Source organism: Equus caballus, chromosome 23 (assembly GCF_041296265.1).
Source record: "Equus caballus isolate H_3958 breed thoroughbred chromosome 23, TB-T2T, whole genome shotgun sequence".
In the NCBI taxonomy this organism is placed as follows: domain Eukaryota; kingdom Metazoa; phylum Chordata; class Mammalia; order Perissodactyla; family Equidae; genus Equus; species Equus caballus.
This window is the reverse complement of record NC_091706.1, coordinates 29503735-29524024: the sequence shown is the minus strand read 5'-3', so window position 1 is coordinate 29524024 and position 20290 is coordinate 29503735. Positions and strand designations below refer to the sequence as shown.

At 44.6% G+C, this 20290-nt stretch overlaps 2 protein-coding genes and 1 long non-coding RNA gene across 25 annotated transcripts in view; 1 reads left to right on the top strand and 2 right to left on the bottom strand.

Moving 5' to 3' along the window:
* CARNMT1 (carnosine N-methyltransferase 1) overlaps nt 1–20290 on the bottom strand; it is a 222026-nt gene that overhangs the window by 46080 nt on the left and 155656 nt on the right. The window lies entirely within an intron of this gene.
* Nucleotides 1–20290, top strand: part of LOC138920402 (uncharacterized) — a 110945-nt gene that overhangs the window by 41245 nt on the left and 49410 nt on the right. The gene's annotated exons all lie outside the window — the stretch shown is intronic.
* LOC138920401 (spermatogenesis-associated protein 31D4-like) lies at nt 5545–12607 on the bottom strand. The gene is made up of 4 exons (XM_070248620.1): nt 11623–12607; nt 10831–10876; nt 10172–10232; nt 5545–9893 (listed from the first exon to the last, which is right to left on the bottom strand). The coding sequence occupies exons 1-4, from the start codon at nt 11818–11820 to the stop codon at nt 5687–5689; spliced, it is 4512 nt and encodes a 1503-aa protein (XP_070104721.1). The 5' UTR covers nt 11821–12607; the 3' UTR covers nt 5545–5686.

Genomic DNA, 20290 nt, shown 5'->3' with positions numbered 1-20290 from the left:
ATTCCCTCGCTGAGTCTGATGAATCTATCTTGGCCGCAGACACCCAATCCTTTCCCTCCCATGTGAGAGGGTTTACCAGTAATGACAGCTCCTTTCTCTCCCTGTCTTCTCCCTCATCCACAGCTTCACCATCGTCTCTACCCAAAAGGAAGGTACACTTCAAGCCCACCCCCTCATGTACCCTCCCTCGACTGCAGGAGGTCTCTGTTCAGACAAATCCCTCTATGTATCTTTGCTTCTCTGGCATTGTTTTTTTTATAGTAAGTCTGGTCCTGACTGCCCCTAAGGTCCCCAGGACTCATGATTGTAAAATCATCCTTTAAAGTCTGAGCAAGATAAGCTCCACCAACAATAGTTTCAGGTAGGGCCGGCCCCATGGTCGAGTGGTTAAGTTTGCACACTCCGCTTTGGTGGCCCAGCGTTTCGCTGGTTTGGATCCTGGGCGCGGACATGGCACAGTCATGGACATTCATGTGTGTGTGTGTGTGTGTGTCTGTGTGTGTGCTGATATAGAGAGAAAGGGGAGGGAGGGAGCGGAGACAGAGACCAAGTGGAGAGATATCGAAAATGGGTCAAAATACTAACGGGTACACCTGGATAAAGGGTAGATGGTTGTTTACCATCCATGCAACTTTTCCACAAGTTTATCTTTAAATAAATACATTTTAAAAATGGGCCGATGGCTGTTGTCCCAAATTTTGCCTAACCTTTGAGATTTCTGGCTTTGATTCCCGCAGCTGCCATCGCTAGCATACCCAGACCCCAGAAGTGTGCAATGGTGACTTTAAAACAGTTGTCGCAGGTTCTGTCCCAGGCAAGAAACCCTGGATCCTCTTTGCACATTTAAAGTGTGCTAACATTTCAACAGGGTTTCACAAAATACTGGAAAAGAGCATCTCCCCCCAAAATTATTGTACATAATATTATACATAATATAAAAAATTATACATAATATAAAACAAAAACCAAAGGAAAGAACAAAATAGTCAACATGTGTACAGCATGAAACCCTTAATTTCTTCCTTATCTGGTGCCACTGGGTCGTCCGTCTTCTGGGGTTTTGTGGTGTGAGTTGGTTTGCCGGCACTTGCCTCTGCTCTGCTAGTCAGTTACCACTCCTGCACTGGATTTCCGTCTTCAAAAAATGTGTTGACATCTTTTGTCATATCTTCTCCCCTTCTTGTCATCCTCAAGGGCCTTATTCTTTTTAAATCCTTTACTTGTTTTAGCAGCTTTATTGAAATATAGTTCACATACTATACAACTTACCCATTTAAAGTGTATAATTCCATGATTTTTAGTATATTCACAGATGGGTAACCATCACCACAGTCAATTTTAAAACATTTTCATGACTTCAAAAAGAAACTTCATAACCTTTAGCTGTCATGCCCCTGTCCTCTCATCCCCCCAGCCCTAAGCAACCACTAATCTACTTCCTCTCGCTCTAGATTTCCCTGTTCTGGACATTTCGTATGAATGGAATCATATGAGGTTATTTGTGACTGGCCTCTTTCACTTTTGCGTAATGTTGTCAGGGTTTGTGCATATTGTAGCATGTATCAGTATTTTTTATTGCCAAAAAATATTACATTGTGTGGAGATACCGTAATTTATTTACCCATTCATCAGTTGATGGACGTTTAGGTTGTTTCCGTCTTTTGACCGTTATGAATAATACTGCTATGGACATTTGTGTACAAGTTTTTGTGTGGACATACGTTTTCATTTCTCTTGAGTGTCTAGCTAGAAGTGGAATTTCTAGGTAATATGGTAATTCTGTGTTTAACTTTTGAGGAACTGCCAGACGGTTTTCCAAAACAGCTGCACCATTTTTCCTACCGACCAGCAGCATAGAAGGGTTTCAGTTTCTCGGCCTTCTAACACTTGCTATTATCTAATTTTTTGATTCTAGCCATCCTGTGTGTGCAGTGCTATCTCACAGTGGTTTTGATTTGCATTTCCCTGGTGACTAATGATGTGGAGCATCTTTTCATGTAATATTTTACTTTTGGGGAAGGAGAGGAGATAAAAAAGTGTTTGATCTCCTGTGTTTAACTCATCATACAGTAGCTCGTTTTAAATGTATTACAGGAAAGAAACTTTCTTCTAAATCTTTGAAAACACTTGCATGGTGATGTGAAGTCCTTATCACATGTACAGGTTTCTCCTTCTGTGCTCTCTACGTGCTGCAGTCACTGTGTGACTGAGGGACTGCAACACCGTGCACTGCACTTGCTTAGGAAGATTCCTTTCTGCGTGGGGTGGAGGGAGGAGTTAACTCAGTGACTTCTCAGGCTTGACTACAGGGCTGAGCAGAACTGATGGCCATGGCCAGAGCATCTGAAGCTCAGTGCGTTTCCTCCCCATGGCTCTGTCCATCTGTTTTGGGTCAGTGAGCTCCACAGGTAGTAAATGTCAAAGAAACATGAGAGCTGTGACATGGGCACAAAGCATACACCTGAGAGACGGATGGCAGGATGTTCCCATGGGCTTTTGCCCCTTAACCGTAGTGTAGGAGATGGGCCGTATCACACGTGCCAGATGATGACTGTGAAAGTGGGGTGAGGGGTACATGGGAAGTTCCACTGCTCTTGTGCATGTTTAAACATTTCTGTAATAGAAGCTTAAAATAATGAAAGAAGCTGGGTGCCTCCTAAAGAGAGGGAGGGGACGAGAGGATACCTGGCAAGGGGGCTCAGTGCGTCAAGACGAGGGTTTAGCTCTCTCAATAAGGACATTTCAGGAAGTGTACTCATTGAGGTTAGGAAGGAAACCTCTTTTCATATAACAGGAAAGAAGGAAAGGAGGAACGGGAAAAGGTTTCTGTGAAGGTTTATTGACGGAAAGTTCCTGTCTCATGACTTCTAGTTCCTCTGTGATCAGTGGTCCAGCACATCTACTGAGCAAATGGAGACAGCCTAAATTTGAGGAAAGTGGAGGAGATTTGAAATAAATTTGAGTGTCCCTGGAGAGAGAATGGAGTAAGGAAGCAGCGACCTAAGCTCCATTTGTCTTGTTCTCATGTTAGTAAGCATGGGATAATTCTTTGTGGAATGAGTGAGTGATTTCCAGCTAGTGCTGGGGCTGAATTTACTGTGGCATCGGTAGACTCCATTGTGAGATTTAATCCAATAGTGATCAATTAGTTATAGGAAGGCATTTCTGGGAAAGGCAGAGAGATGGGATTTTGCCAGACAGGAAGGATTAAAAGGGATTGGATGGGGCCCATTAGTAGCGGAGCTTTTTAAATGTTGGTTACCTACAGACCATCAAGTCTACCCCGGAGAGGGAGGAAATGTAAACAAGAGCTTGACCGACAGACAAGGAGTAAGTGGAAAAATGAACGGCCTGGAGTTGAAAAGTTAACAAGGGGCATATGAATCAGAAGAATGAGAGATGAGGCCAAAGGGTGGAATGTCTGACTGTAATAATCTGGATGGCTGAAGTGTTCCTGGTGATAAGCTCTGGAGTGTGGCAGTAACTACACTGGAATGGAAGTAAAGGACCCTAAGATGAGATGATGTAGAAACTGAGAGGCTGGTCTTTGGCTGGTCTATCCACATCGATGGTAGAGCCCTCCATGGCCTCCTCACCTCTTCAAGTCTCCTGCCCTGGGCCCCATCCCCCTCCCAGGACCTCCTCAGAATCTGCATTCCTTCTTTGACCTCAAGTTTCAGACATTGTGGGTTCAATGGCATAACTCTGGACAAGAAGATACAAGTGTGGAGTGAGCGAGGCTGTAGTGGACACCGGTTTTGTTTTTGGTTTTTGTTTTAACACCTAGCATTCACAAGTCTTTCTGGGAAAACTACCTCCAGTGCCCTCTGGGATACTCACCCCATTTGTGTAGAGTGTGTGTGTGCATGCGTGCGTGCGTGTTTGGTTTTGTTACAATAGTTACCATTATACTTGTATCTTTTCTAATGTCCTCAAATTCCTTTCCCTTACTCGGAGTCTTATTTCGTTTGTCACCTATATCTTGACCCCCTCTTATTACTTATAGAACAATCATTTTATTCTATTTTTCCCTTTTTCTCCTCCCTTCCATTTTTGAAATCATGTTGTTTTTAGAAAACAAAATTGGTATTTTATTTTTCCACCCTTGTAACCATCTTTATTTTACTTAGACATCTACAACTTAATGTATTTAACGCTCACCATCATAATGCTTTTTGAATTTTGCCCCAGTTGACACTCAGCCAATTTTTGAGTCCCAGTCTGTCTAAGTGGAGTTGCCTTTCCTCCAAACCCCTATTGTAAGGGTGGGTATGTGTGCAGTCCATGGTGAGACCCCCATATATCTTTAACCTGGTGCATAGTCTGGGACTCACCTCTGGTTCATGAGCTGCAGGTGTTCTGGGGGAGACCAGCCATGGCTCCACCAAGGCCGTGAATATCAGAGGCGGCACTTCCATCCTGATAGGTGAACTGTACACACTAAGGGCAAGGTCTTGTATATTCCTATTAAGCATAGATGGAAGGAAGGCAGCAAGATCACCTTCCCCAAAGAGGGGGATGCCATGCCTGATGACCTCCCTGCAGATATTGTTTAGTATTCAAAGAACAGCCCCGTGCCTTTTTGGAAAAAGGCATCAGTGTGCTGTGCAGTGCCTGGATCAGCCTCAAGGTGGTGATGCCCGGATCAGATTGAGGAGGGGGCGGGGGGAACAGGACAGGGTCACCATATGGATGATGAGGCATAAAGCTTTGTTCTACCAGCAAGGTCCTTCTTTCCCCTCTTCATTTTTTCTTCCCTCCTCGCTTACTCCAAGTCATCTTTTCCTTACTCTCAGCTTTATTTTATCCTGGGAGGTAGGTGGCTACCTGGTCAACATTGTTACTACTGGCAGCTGAGTGATGTTTTTGCTCTGCAACAAAACATCATTTGGCAGTCTGAAGAAATACCTACAGAGGGGAACCACTTCCCCCAGGTGCCTTTCCAGTAGGGAAACCTCAATGTAAAGTTTAAAGTATTCTTCCCTAACACATTAATATGACTCGCATGACAGATTCTTAAGGAGTGTCTGTGCTGTTCCTAACCCCTCCCCCACCAGCCCAGGATCCACTGCAGCAATACCCTCCCCCACCCCCCAAATCCCATTCAGGGTTCACCCACCTGTGGGGTCCTCTGGTCACTGACCTCTAAATCGTGATGAAGCCACTGTTTTTTCTTCATTGTTGTTTTATGAATTGCATACCTATTCTTGACCCTCTTCGGATAGAGAACACCTGTCTTCCCTACTCTCTGAAGGATGTAAAACATTCAGTGAGCGGGAGGTGTGGGCTGCTCTACACTTTCGTTAAGGCTAAGCGAAGAGGCAGGAGGCAGAGCCCACCTCCTCAAACTGCATCAGGGAGGAAATGGGCTTTTGGGGGCACGTGATATCTCTTTGTCAACAAGAGCTCCAGAGCACTGGTGACCTTTTAGAAGCCAGAGGAAGCAATCAGTAAGAGCTGAACTCACTCCTCCTTTTCCCTAAGCACAAGCCCTGAGTTACCTGAAACCCATGCCCCCAACACAGGACACAGAAAAGACATCACTATTATGAGAGAATCATTTATTGGGGAGAATTAATATTCTCCACAAAGAAGGAATTGTTTTGCGGTGGGAAATTTTCCGCTCTCGAAACGCTGGAAAAGCGTTTTCTGTTGACATAGAGACGGATCCCTAAACATAGTGCCTTTAGCAGTGGTGAGAACAGCTGGAGGCCCCTGGGCCGGCTTGACGCCTGCAGGTGGAGCTTGGATGGGGCACAGGCTCCCTGCGGGGCACAGATAAGGGACGCTTCTGATCCAATAGCTGATCTTTAAACGCCATGACTTTCTGAGGGTGTCTGTTCTGGTCTCTGATCCATCTAGAACATGTAGGATAATTCTGGCCAGCAAAGACAACTTCTTGGTGGCAGGACTTGGTGTTTGGCACTTTACAGGAGGGAGCCCTGTAGTTGGAAGGATGCCCCTGGACGGGCTCTGCCTGGGCCTGCTCTTCTGCCCTCTGCTGAGATTTCACAAACTTCCTCAGGGAAGGAAGGGGCTCTTGAGGGCGGGTGACCTCTGCTGCACAACGCTGCCCCAGTTTCTCCACTGGGAACTTCCCAGGGACTGTCCTGGTCTTCTGAGCCGTGGTGGTCCCGGTAACGGCAGCTCTCCCTTTAACCAGGCCTCTGCTCTGTGCAGATGATATGGGGCTGCCCTTTTCCTGGGGATGTTCTTGGTTCTTGCCTTTTGTCCCAGGACGAAGCCATTGAAAAATGTGGTTCATCTTTTTTCTGAACAGACTTTCAGGAGGAGGCTGTGCCTTCTGTGATGAGGTGTGGGAAGACTTGCTCCCAAGCGTCCCCTCTGATGCTGTGATCTGAGTAGGGAAAGTCTTTCTTGTACGTTGGGATGTCCCCAACCCTGCATCCCCTCCACCAAGCTCTTCTTTGTTGGGGCCCGGAGGGCTCACTCTCATTGTAGCTGGTGGGAATTTCTTATCCTCGTACCTCTTTAGGTCTTTCTTAGGGACCCAAGGCTCCTGCCGCTGCTGCCTGCTGATCCCACTGTCCTCCAGATGGACATGCAGCACCTGGGAAGCTCCCATGTCCCCAGTGGAGACACCGTGGGCATGAGTCAGTGAGGCCTTGTAAGTCAAGCTCTCTGAGGCAGGGGACGTGTCAGTGTGTTGGCCTTGGACCTGGCTCTGATTCCTCTTCTCTAGTTTCGACTTTAATTCCCCCAATAGATGTTCCTTAAGATCCGATGACTTCGGGTCTTGGGGAACTTGTCTTTTTGGTGCAGGGCTTTCAATGGTCCCAGTAATTTCTATTTTACTGTGATTCTCACGTATCATTTGGGAGCTTCCTGGCTTGCTGGTTGTCAACACATTACCAGTTTTTGACTGCAGAGCGTTGAGCTCCTTGGCCCTGAATATGTCCCTGGCCGTGTTGTGCACGGAAAAGGGTTCTGACTTCATCTTTTTGTCCTGTCGCCCTTCTCTTCTATCACTGGGACTCGCTCTCTCATCCTTTGTCTCATGTTTGGCACCAGCTTGCCTTGCAGGCAGCTCTGGGGGGCATCTGTTGCCTAGCTGAGTAAATTTCTGACTCGCTTTGCCTGTGATGCCACATGTGACAGGCAGATGAGTCTGCCTGGCACCCTTACTCCTCTGAACAACCTCTGCAATCTCTTGGTTGATACCAGAGGGTGATTGTCTCGGCACCCCTTGTCCTTGTCTGCCCATAGGTGAAGTAGCAGGGCAAAGACGATCCAGGACCAGGGCTGAATTTGTTGTTTCCGCTTTTTCTTGAAGAACAGATTTAGAGCTTCCTCTATGGGGCTCGAAGCCCTCGGATTTGGAGTCCACTTCCAAAGTTGGGTTATTTGAGGGGGGACAGTAGAAATAGGGCAAGGACTGAGATGCAGCATCTTCCAATTTAAACGCCTGTATGGATTCCAGGACCCTGCAGGGAAGGCCCCACTCCATCGTCATACGAAAGCTTTTAATATGGGTTTCCATCATCTGTTGTGCACTGGAATCAATGAAGCGAAGCTCCTGGAAGGTATTCAGGGAGGAGTCCCCACCCACTGAAGGTGGCAAACTCCTCTGTGTTATTTGGGTGCGGGATTTGTCAGAAAGCAGCAATGTCTGCTTGCTAGCATGCCATGAACTGCGCACCGTCCCAGGGAGCTGAGCCTCACTGATTTCCTCAAACTTCTTGCTCAAATGTGCTTTCAGGACATTTTCAAGTTGTTTCTGATCTAGACTTTCCTCCAAGGCCCTTGAATTTTTCCCTGACAGACTTGCCACGTGACTATTTAGGTCTTTCTCAGAGTCATATGCCGGATCCTTATCTGAAGAGCTCTCTGGGTCACTCAACAGATGAGCTTTTGGGCCGTTCTCTGGGCTATGCCCCTGATCCTTCCCCATCTCCTTCTCTCCCTGAAGCAGTTCTGAACCCCTCTCATGGAAGCTTTTGGATTGGCTCAATCCAACATTTAGATCTTTGTTCACCGAGATCCGTGAGAGTCCACGATTGCTCTCTGACTTAGCTATCTCTGAGAAATCTCTTGGAGGCATCATCAGTGACAGACACTCACAGATCCTGCGGGGCAGGCCCCACCGGTGTTGGATGAGCCTCTTTCGAAGGTGATGTTCCAGTTTCTTCCTCAGCTCATCACTGAGAGGAAACTCTACGGGAAGGATGGAGATGGAGGCATGGGTCTGGGAGGCCTGATGGTAAGGAAAGTTGGGAGCTGAAGAACAAAATTCTTCCTGAGATCTTTGGACTACAGAGGGGGAACCCCACAAACTTTCCTGTTGCTTCTGCAACACTTTCCATTCCAGTTGTTGAATTTCAGATGAGGTGAGAGACTCTGATTCATCCTGGGGTCTATGGTGACACACTCCACAGATCCTTATCTGGAGTAGAGGACCAGATGGTAGGATTGGGAGTGGGGATTTAAGGTGGGCCTGGGACTTGACCTGAGTGAGAGGTAGGGGCTGGGATTGGGGCAAGATTTGAGGCAAGGGTTGGGGCTGGATCTCAGGCAAGGATGGAGGTGGGCGATGGAGAGGTACTGGGGATTCTTGGCCCATGGAGGCATTTGAGATGGTATTGAAAAGGAAGATTGTGGTGCAGTAACTTGAGTCACGGATAGCAGAGGGCAAGGACTCGCTGTGCAGAGATGGGAGACCCCAGAAGAGCTGCATGCATTTTTCCTGTAAATGGTCCTCCAAGATTTTAGGATATGGGGGCTGCTCATGCATGTGCAGCTCCTTTGGTGTGCCTGCACTGCTCCAAAAAGGAAGGGAGAATGCTGAGTCACACTCATCAGCATTTGACTCTAGCATTTTCCCCGAAGGATTTAGTGGGTAGTCTGGCCTAAGTTTCTTTGGAAAAGAACCCTTCTCCTTCTCCTTTTCCTTCCACATCAGGAAATCCCTCCTCTTTTGGACTTGTCTCTCCAGGAGTGCCAGGACATGAGGGCTGAGAAATGAGAGGTTACCAGGCTCTATAAGGTTAGCTGTAGGGTGTCTCTCCAGAGAGGACTCTGAAGAATGGAGGGCAAGAAACTCTCGATTAAAATCACATGGTGCCAAGGTGGAAGGTGCTAAGAACAAGTCTTTGGCACAAGCTTGCCACCAGGATAATTCTGAAATTGACAGGCTTGAATGGTCAGTGCCTCTGACTGTTGGGACATAAGTGGACAACCCACCAGGGCTATCTGGAGATGAGTTCTCTGGAACAGACTTCAATGAGATGGAAACCGATTTAGATTGAGCCACAGTTAAAGGGTGGTCTGTCGGTGGTGAGACAGACAGGCTTGGTGGTGTGTGATGACAAGCTATTGAATCATTGGGATTGATTATCTGGGACAAATTTGGTAAGGGGTTAATATCTTGGGAAAGGGTGCGGTCAAGAGAGAAGATCGTATTCAGAGACAGAGTGTCCTCTGGTTGGAGAATAGGACCCGTTGCCTGGGTGTCATGTGGTGGGAGAGGGGGAAGGGCAAGGGGTTGGGGTGGGGAATGGTCTGCTGGGAATTTGGACTCCAAGGGAGGAAAAGGCTCTGGTGGCATAGAGTGACCCGGTGGTGAGGGTGAAAGAAAGTCAGCTAAGGGTGTCGTTGGGTTAGGTGAGAGGACGGAGGGGGGTGGTGGGGAAGGGTCAGGTGGAGGGGATGGTGTTAGGTCTCCTGGAGGGACTTCTGAGAAGGCAGAGGACAGAGTGAATGATGACTCAGTCCCAGAAGCTGTGGAAGCCAGAGAGGACACAGAGGCGGTATCATCTTCCAGGTCCTCCAGGAGCCGATTGATCTCAGCAGTTGTGCTATTACACACCTCACAGGAGGGGTCTGGGCATAACAGTTGACGAAAGCGGGTGGTATCGAGAGGCCGGCCTAGGGGCCTGCGGGAGACAGGAAGTAGAAAACTGTAGCCAGGACCAGAACAAGGAAAGGAGGACCTGCTGGCCTGTCAGGGGAGGGGCCACCTGAAGCCTGCTGCCCCTTCACAATGCCCCACGTCTATGACTTCACCATACACTCAGCAGCCCTCACCCCAAGGCCTTCATTCACATACCCGTTCCTATGGCAAACCCCTCCCATGACTACTGCAGGCTGTACTGAATCGCTGGAATTGCAGAGAACATGTTAAAGAGGGATCAGGAAAGAAAAGACTAGTCACCTTTTCAGAATAGAAATTAGCCTCCTTTTCTCCTCTGTTTCCCTCTGGTAATTTCTCCAACCTGGGAAACCAGAAGAGTGAATTACGTGTAATAAAGGTAGAAGCATAGGTGTTACACAGGAGTCCCTTTATGGGAGACCCTTGGGATATTAACGGGATATTAACTCTGAAAGCCCCAAGAATCAGTAGATGTGGTCAAACGGTCAATGATAATATTAATAAGGTTCACATGTGTTTGTTGCTTCATTTATAAAGTACTGTCACATACATTATCCCATGGGATGTTCAAAACCACCATGTGAGGAACATAGGTCAATGGTTACCTCAAAGAGGAGTCTGATCATCCAGGAAGTCAACATAGTTTCGCAAGGTCAGGAGACACAAGTTCTGACTCTTGCCGTCTCCCACGGCCACCCACTGGGCAACACCCATTGTCCAGGCCCATCACTGCTTCATGCCCAGAGCTGGGCAGAGCAGGAATCTGACAAATGCCTCGGGTTCTGACTACCTTCCCATGAGCCTTTCCTCTGAGGCCTCTCTTTTCTGAGAGGGACTCTATCTAGCGACTGACATCCTCAGAGACCATGGACCTGGGACCTCATGGAGAGGACAGGAAGGGTCACCCTTGGAGAGCTCAGGTGGGATAGGCAGAACCCTACCACTTGATGTTCCACCTTTTCTTCTCCTCTTGGCTCTGCCCTGACGCTGAGAACAAAAGAAAAGAATGAGGAGCGAGGACTTAGTTGTCTTGCCCCTCTCTCTAGGAAACTCAGATATTCATCCAAGATTAATGTCACTCTCTATTTTTATTACTAGCACTTTGTATTCTTTCCCTTTCTGAATTTCTAAAGGTGATAAGATACTTTCAATTTTTCCTTCTTTGAAAAACTCGAAGGAGGATTTTTGGCTGGAGTCCACACTTGATCTTCTCAGTCAGAAGTCCTCTGCTCAAGGAGGGCATAGACTCTGAGGCCCACAGTCACATCTGTGCTTCCTCAGATAGGACCCTGTATCCTGGGACAGAGCTCACACTCCAGTGTCCGCTCAGAGGCTCAGCCCTGCTCTCCTGATCTGCCCAACACAAAGGACGGTTTGGTCGAACGACGCCCGACATGGGAACGTGACTCATGATCCAGTGTTGGGAACAGTGTCCTCCTACACAGATCCCAAACTCTCTAAATAACCTAATGCAGGGCCGTGAAGTCACTGATGGGATTTTATCCAGGAATCCTCCACCACACCCAGATGGTCTGTGAGTTTTAAATGGGAAACAGTCCCAGCTGAAGCCCTAGTCCTGCCTGGCCTATTCCCCTAGAAGGATGATGTTCTATCCTCTATTCAGACTTGCCATCTTAGGAGTCTCTCTGGACCAACTCATTTAAAAATGTGGGACTAGAAATGGAAACAACAATAAAAAAATCCCCGTTGGTGGCTTGCCCAGGGATCCTTACCTTTTGGTAGATTTTGGTTTTCCAGAAGGTTGGTAAAGATGGAATCCCCACCAGGAAGCACAGGAACAGAAGAAGCAACCACAACCCACACACGATGGTGAGGTTGTGGTCACTATCTAAGAATGTTGAGCAGATGCTCAAAAACAACTCAATACGGCTATTCAGAAATGAGAGAACATTCCATTGACTGAACTCCATTTTCTGAATCGCAAGGCTGCCTGAGGCAACTGAGCTCTGAGAGTGTCCGCACTTGCCTATAATCCCAGGCCTGCATCACAGAGCACTGAAGAGTCACAAAGGGTTTCAGAGGGTGGGGGAGGGGACATGCAGAGGGTGTGCCCATGGCCCCTTTCCCCCACCAGCCCAGCTGATCTCTCCATCCATCCTGGGCCCTCCAGTTCCCTCTGCCCTACCCTGCCATCCTATTTTCCAACTCTGTCCGTTCATCACATCATACAATTACATTAATGAAATTTTCTGCCTGTTCCATCTGTACTCCAGATATTACCTGGGCCCCCTTTACTGTTTGGAGAGCTTGACTTTGGTTTCACCAATTCCACTGCCTCGAAAGTCTGAAATGCTCCCTGGAATTTTGGCTTGTGCTCAGACATTTACACTCAGCATCATAGATGTCCTCAAATCCATCTTTCCTTTAGAATGTTTTTGCCTTACATGAACGCTGATATAGAACTTAAAGTTCTTCTTTACTCATTTAGTTTTGTGAATGTTGAATAACAAATTTTAGTTTTTTGCTTCAGTCAGCCTTTACCGTCTTCAGCCAGTGGGGCTGACTCAAATAATTGAAATGAATAATTCATTATTCAACATTCACAAGACTAAAATCAGTACAGGCATACATCACTTAATGAAAGGGAGATGTTTAGAGAAATGCATCATTAGGCAATTTCATTGCTGTGTGAACATCACACAGTGTACTTACACAAACCTAGGTGGTGGAGCCTAGTACACACCTAGGCTATGTGGTGCTACCCGTATGGGACCACTGTCATATATGTGGTCCATCAGGGACCAAAACATCGTTAATATTGTTACGTGGTGCATGACTGTGGCAGATGACAATGACAAAATGGACTACCATTTTCAAGGCTTCTAAAATGGAGCTGGGAGGCCATTAAGGAAGTTAATCTCCAAGGTGAGAACCACTGCTGTAAGTAAAGCTCAGTTCTGAGCATATCACCCCTTGGCCCAATACCCTTTGTTGCTTTCCTGCCGACAACCACATGAGTGTGTGTGTGTGTCTGTGCGTGCCCTTCTATCCAAGGCCTTCTGCAATCAAGCACCAGCTCATGTGTCCCCACGCAAGGAGGTGTGTTCCACAGTCATCCTAATGGGTTACCTGCTCTTCCCTCTGCTCTCCTGCCGCCTCTCTCTGTTAATGTTGGGTCCTCTGCTAGAAATACCCACCTCCTCCCTCTCCTTGTAGAAACCTTACTCATTCTTTAAGGCTCACTTAAAAATTAATATTTATCTAAGGAATCCATACTTGTGCCTTTAAAACCAAATAGTACTGAAGGCTTTATAAAGAACCGTGACAGGCCCTCCCCAACCTCACAACCCCAATCCTTTCTATCCCCCCAGTTCCATTCCCCATGGAAACCACTTTAGCCATTTCTATCATAGCTGTTCTTGTGTTTACCTCCATTTATATAACTAGTACGCGAATACTTGTATTTAAAAGTAATTTTAAAATATTGGATACTAACTTCTTACCGTGGTAGATAAAGTTTGAGTAGGTAAAATTGCAGGTGGATGAAATTTGGTCGACACCCCATTCCCCTCTTCACTCTTCTCAGTCTGTCCTCACTTAAATCTTTATTCATGCAAAGTTCATCTTGGCATGGAAGGCGACCCCTTTCCTGGAACGTGTTCAGAGACTGCTCCTCCCCTGCTCCCACAGAGCTCTGTATCTCTCTTAGTGCACTGTTCCCCTTGCCCTTCCACGTTGGGGTTATCTATAGAACAGGTCACACAACTGTGGTCTTTACTGCTGTGTGCCCGATATTGGTAAACCCTGCTCTTCTTCCCTGTCCCTAGCCATCTCTATATCTCTCTGCTTTGCCAGTCTCTTGGCGGGGGGAAACCAAAGTGGGTAGTTCATGTGTGCCCTGAAAGGCTGGGACGCTGGTCGTTCACTCTGCTCTCTCTTTCCCTGAAAGGAGAGCTCTTTCTAGCTGAGGAGTTCCCTCTTAGCACTGAGTAATGCCAGCTTAAAGGACGGGGTGATGCAGGCAAAATGAAGCTGTTCTTCTTTCTCTTTATGTGTGGTTATTCTCACATTTTTTGTTCTGCTATGTTGCTAAAGTTTCTTAAGGGGGCTTTAGAGCTCTCCCAGAACTCTTTTTGATCATGGGTAGGTAGCAGTCTAATTGTTGATCTTTCTGGGAGGAGAGAGGCTAAGATCTCCTACTCCCCCATCTTGGTGACATCACTCACTAACACATCGTTCAGGATTTTTCATTTATATTCATGAGGGAGAGTGGTCTTGTCTTTCCATGTGATGTCTTCACTTGCCATTGAAATCAAGGTAACTCTGGCCTAATAGAATGATGTGAGACCAGCTCTCTCCTTCGATATTTTCTGAAATAGATGGTGGGAGATTGGGATTATTTTCTCCATTAATAGTCAATGGAATTCACCAGTTGAGTCATCCGAATCTGGGCTTTTCTTCCCTGAAAGGGTTTTAATTACTAATTTAATTTTCTTGTTTGTTACAGATCTATGGAGATTTTCTATTTCTCTTTGAGTCAGTTTTGGAAATTTGGATCTAAGAATTTGCCAATATCTTATAAATTGTGTAATTTGTGGCATCAAGTTGTTCATAATATTCTCTTATAATCCTGTAATTTCTCTATGGGTGGCCCTTTATAATTTCTGATTTTGGTAAATTCTATCTTCTCTCTTCCTTGGGGATGCTAGCTAAGGGATCGTCAACTTTATCTGGTAAACAGCCAATTTCTGGTTTTATTGATCTTTGTGTTTTGTATTTCACAGACTTGTGTTCTAATCTTTTGTATTTCCTTTCTTTTGCTTGTTTTCAGTTTGGTTTATTTTCCTTTCTTTCCTTTCTTAGGGTAGGAACTTAAATTATTGTTTTGAGACTTTCCTCTCTTCCACTATAGGTGTTTAATACTATAAATTTCTCTCTAAGTACTGCTTTAGGCACATCCCATAGACTTTGATATTCTATTTTTTAAATTTTCATTCACTTCAAAGTACTTTCAAATTTTGTTCCCAATTTATTCTTTGACTCATGTGTTATTCAGATGGGTGTCATTTAAGTTCCAAATGTTTGTGGATATCCCAGATATATTCCATTCTTGATAGCTCACATTCCATTGTGGTTGGAGAACATATTTTATATTATTTCATTCTTGCTAAATCTGCTGAATTTATTTTATGGCTGAGTACACGGTCTATCCTGGAGAATGTTCCACGTGCTATTGAAAAGAATGTGTATTTTGTAGTCATTGAGTGCAGTGATCTATACACGTCACTTAATTTAATTTGGTTGATAGTGCTGTTCAAGTCTTTTATAACCTTGCTGATTGTCTTTCCTCTTTTTAATCCATTTCGGACAGGAGGCAGTTGAAATTTCCAAGTATTGTTGTTGAATAGTCTCTTTCTCCTTTCATTTCTGTCAAGTTTTACTTCACGTAGTTTGAAGCTCTGTTGTTACATTTGTAAGCATTGATAATTTTTATATCTTTCTGATGTATCGACATTTTGTCATTTGGATATGTCCCTCTTTGCTTCTAATAATATTTCTTGTTTTAAAATCTACATTGTCCAGTATTAATACAACCCTCTAGCAATCTTTTGGTAACTATTTGTATGATATGTCTTTTCCATCCTTCTGGTTTCAACTTCTGTTTGTCTTTGAATCTAAGATGTGTCTTTTGTAGATCACATATAGTTGGATCTTGCTTTATTATTCATTTTCCCAATCTCTGTCTTCAAATTGGTTTTTTTAGACCATTCACATTTAGTGCAGTTATTGATAGGATCAGAGTTACATTTGCCATTTTGCTATTTGTTTTCTATGTCTTCAGGCTTTTTTGTTCTCTGTCCTTCCTTTATTAACTTCTTTTGTGCTCAATAAATCTTTCAGTATATCATTTTAATTCCTCTATTGAATCGTTTTTACTGTTTTTCAGCTATTTTCCTAGTGTCTGTGCTAGGGATTCCAATATGCATTTTAACTGACTATGGTCTATTTCAAACAAATATTAACTTAATTCCTATGAAATATAGAATGTTTCCTGCAATGTAACTCTATTACTTCCCCTCTTGTGCCATTATTTTTGTATATATTATATCTGTATATGTTACAAAACCAATACTGCAATGTTACAATTATTTCTTTGTACAATCTCATGTCTTTTAAAGAATTTAACAGAAGAAATGAGAAAATATATTTATAGATTCTTTTTTTTTAAACCCAGAAATTTATTACTTCTGGCTCTCTTAATTTCTTCCAGCTGATTCGAGGTACTGTCTGATGTCATTTTCTTCCAACCCAAAGAATTTCCTTTAGTATTTCTCACAAATCAGTTCTGATATTAAGAAATTCTTCCAGTCTTTTTAAATTTAAGAATGTCCTTATTTTACCTTTATTATTAGTGGATAGTTTTGCTGGATAAAAAAATTCTTCGTTAGCATTTTTTCTTTCAGTATTTTGAATATGCCATTTCTCTGTCTTCTAGGGTCTATTTTCTCTGATGAGCAGTTGATATTATTTATGTTGATGCTCTCCTGTACATGTTCAGTTGTTTTTCTCTTTCTTCTTTTAAGATTTTCCCTTTGTGTGTGGCTTCCAACAGTTTGACTATGAAGTGTCTAGGTAAAACTATACCTTTGTATTTATCCTACTTGGAGTTCAGTAAGCTTCTTGGATGTGTAAACTAACATGGTTTCATCAACTTTGGGAAGTTTTGGACATTATTTCTTCAAAAAACTACAATAACTATTAGATCCCCAATTTGAGGAGGTGTATTAGATGAGATTTGGGACATTACTGGGAAAGTCTAGGAACCTGGAAATTGGAATGATTACATGTATTTGGATTCAGATATAGCTGAACTCATTGGGCACAATGAGTCTCCCTTGATTTCATAAGCAGTTGTTTCTCCCTGTGTGAGGCTGTTCCTTCATTGCTGGTATTCAACTATAGGATGAATCTCAAAATCATTATCCTGAGTGAAAAAAAAGCCACACAAAAATACACTGTATGATTCCTTTTGCACGAAACCCTAAAAAGATAAAACTAATCTAATATTGACAGGCATACAGAGAAACAGTTCCCAGATGGAGGTGTCTGAACAGTTTGAAAAGTGATCCAATGTTCTGGGGCTCTCAATAGATTGCCTCAATTACTCACTCAGATAAGGTTTGAATACAAGAATATCTTCAAGAGGGACATTATGTTCCTCAATATTTTATAAAATGATCACTACCCATATGAGGGTGAATGCCAGGTAAGTACACCTCCAGCAATTACTGCTAGGATGGACTCAGTGAGAGGTCAAGATTAAGGTGAAGAAATTGTATTCCTTCAATTACATGGATTTACCGAGCATCTAGGAAGCCCAAAGTTATTATCAGGGGAGAAGGATATGGTCAAACATCTACTACTACTTGGTCAGAACAGATATTCTCTAATCTGTGCACTTTGCCTGGCAGGTGTACGCTTGCCTCTGCACAGCTTTGAGGCTTATTAGACAGTTCAAGTTTATTGTACCTGCCACACTCTCTGCAAATTTAAGGCCTTTAAGGTATACTAAAAGTCACTGCTTTGAGGAGCTTAGAAAAAGAAGTGAAGAGTAACGGAATTCTGACAGTGTCTCTCTCACTTCTCTCTCTCTCCAAATCCTAAGGGGTGATCCTAGTATAAGTTACCCCTGAAAGAGGATACACACTATCCTCAGGCCCTGTCCGAACTTCCTTACTGGCTCCAGGCCCATAATGGGAATAAAAAACCAGCTATGTTCAGAGTAAAATTGCAAGAAATCCAGAAATTAAAAAACCAAAAACACAAAAGGAACTCAAGATCTTGCCCAATAAAGCAGAAACTAGGTAGCACATAAGGGGGTGGATCCTTACCATATTAGATTAGGAAGGATGAATTGTGTTTGGATAGGCTCAAATTAATCAATATGAGTATACTCCCTGTGGACTCAGGAGCAGCCCACGTTGCATTTCATACCAATGAAATATGTATTTTCTCTAATGGGATACTGACAAATGTTTTTTAAAACTCTTAGAGTGTTTCTCATGTGCAGCCATCTTTTGTGGTGACATGAAGGGATCGGTGGTGGTGGCTCTTTGATCACGAAGTTCATTGAAATGAAATAGATGGGTATTCTACTAAGATGCTTCTTGAGATATATATCTATATACGTGTGAAATTCTGGATCTTGTGGGCAGAAAACAAACACAAATCACCACAACAGGGATTCAGATTCTCTTTCTAAATCCTTGATATATCCTACTTTATAGACAGGAGGCTTTGACTAAAGGGAAGGCTGGGTCCCTTTGACAAAATTCCTCATAACTTGGTCACAAGAATATACAATTAAACATTCCTCAAAAGTCCCCAAGGGAGACCTGTGGCCACATACCCATCAACTCTCCTTCAAACTGGGTTTACAGTGTATGGTGGCATCATTGGAAATTATGGCTGCTACAATTACAGTCTCACTTAGGGGTGGTTCTGAAACGTGTGGTGAAAAAATCTTCCCAGTGGGTAGAGTTTAAGGAGGTATATTTAGTTCACTTTGTGAAGAACTGACATGTACTTGAGTTTCGATTTATACTGATTTATGCGCAGTAGCTCAGTGAGTTGACAGGTAGTAGGGGGCTAAACAAGAATAAGACTGGAAAATTGGTGACAAAAAGGTCTAGAGGAGACATATGTGGATGGAATTCTAAGAACAGGTATTGAATGGGGTTTATAAATGCTTAACGGAGGATAGGATATCAGAGGGAAGAGAACAAGTGAGGTGTTGGGTATTTATTCCTTTGGCTCTCCGTGCTGAGCCATGTAATGGGCATTCACAATGTTTCTCTTCCTAAGACCACAGCTCTCATACGGGTGGCCTCTTGTGCTAAGTTCTGATAATGTTACCTACTCTCACTACAGCCCTGGGGGTGATAATAACTCTCTACCAACACTAGTTACAGGATGCTTCACTAACCCTACCCACACTTTTAGAGCCCTATTTATTACACTCTCCTCAAGTGTCCCATGGTTTCTTGACAACTGACACCTGTTTCTTGAGGGGACCCTGACTAATAGGCCCCACAACAACCCTGATCATAAACTCCATGGGGGTAGGGAATTTACTCTCTTTTCTTTGATGTTGCTATCCCAGCACCTAGAATGATGTCGATTGTACAGTCAGTTTTCAATAAATGTTTGTTAAATGACATATGTTGTGACCACTTTCTCTCCTTCGTGATCTTTATGTTAAAGTCTATTATGATTGATTTAATATAGTTTAACCAGCATTCTTGTGCTTTTATCTGTAATTTGCTAAAGAATGACAAAGAATTATAAACGTCAGCAAAAAGCAAGCAAACTTGTCATTATGTGCATGGAAATCCAAGATATTTAACACAAAAATTTATGAAACAATAAGAGAATTCAGCAAGAAGCAATGTTAATGTATAAAACCCAACAGATTTCCTATAAACATCCACCCCTGGAGCACCTGTGCAGACCCTCAGTAGAATCTGCACACTGGGCCCCAGGCGCGCCAGGATGGGGCTCAGGGGTTGGTGGGTCCGGCGGCTGTAAAGGAACAGGGTGGAGGTCCCAGGTTGAAAAATTGTAAAATTATAATTTTACAGCTATGTAATTTAACTACTTCAGTCGTCATGTCTTTTTCTTTTTACAAAGTCAATTTTCCTACATAACTCCAAATTTTTTTCACATCATCTAAGTAATATTTTAATATTTTCCATATCCAATCCGTATTCAAATTTCCCCAATTACCTCCAAGTGACTTATGAAAAAAAATGCTATTTTAATCGGAAGCCAATAGCGGACTACCCTTTGCATTTGACAGCAGAGTTCAGGCTTAACCCTTAACCTCTTCGGGCTCCGAGGACCCTGGGCGGGAGAGATTTAAGAACACTGTCCTCCCGCGTTCGCGGAAAGGCCAAGAGTGGCTTGAAATGTAGACGCGGAAGCCTGGGGGAAATGTAGTTTTAAATAGGTGAGGTTCACCGCCTGGACTCTGGGAAGGGGGCGCCACGCTCCTTCTGCGCATGTGCAGCCGTAGCCTCCTCGTTTGTCTTCTCAGGACTCCAGAGAAGCGTTGGGGAACTTTGGGGTGTGCTCGGAAAATGCAGGGTGCGCACCTAGGGCGAGGGACTAGCTGGGAAGGGTGTGCCTGTGCTTGGGGATGGGAGCAGGAAGTGTCTGGGACCCCGTCGCCCCCCGCGGCGGTGTATAAACCCGGGCGGGCCGTCAGAGCGGGTAAGGCCGATGGGGGAGACCCCGGCCCTCGGGCTCCCGGGGCGCAGGTGTTCGGGGCGGTCCGGGGTGCCCGAGGATCGTGTGACCAGCCCGCCTGCAGCCCGACCGGAGAGAAGCCCGTGTCGGCGGCGGTGGGTGCGGGAGGGAGGAGTGCGTTTATCAGGCGGA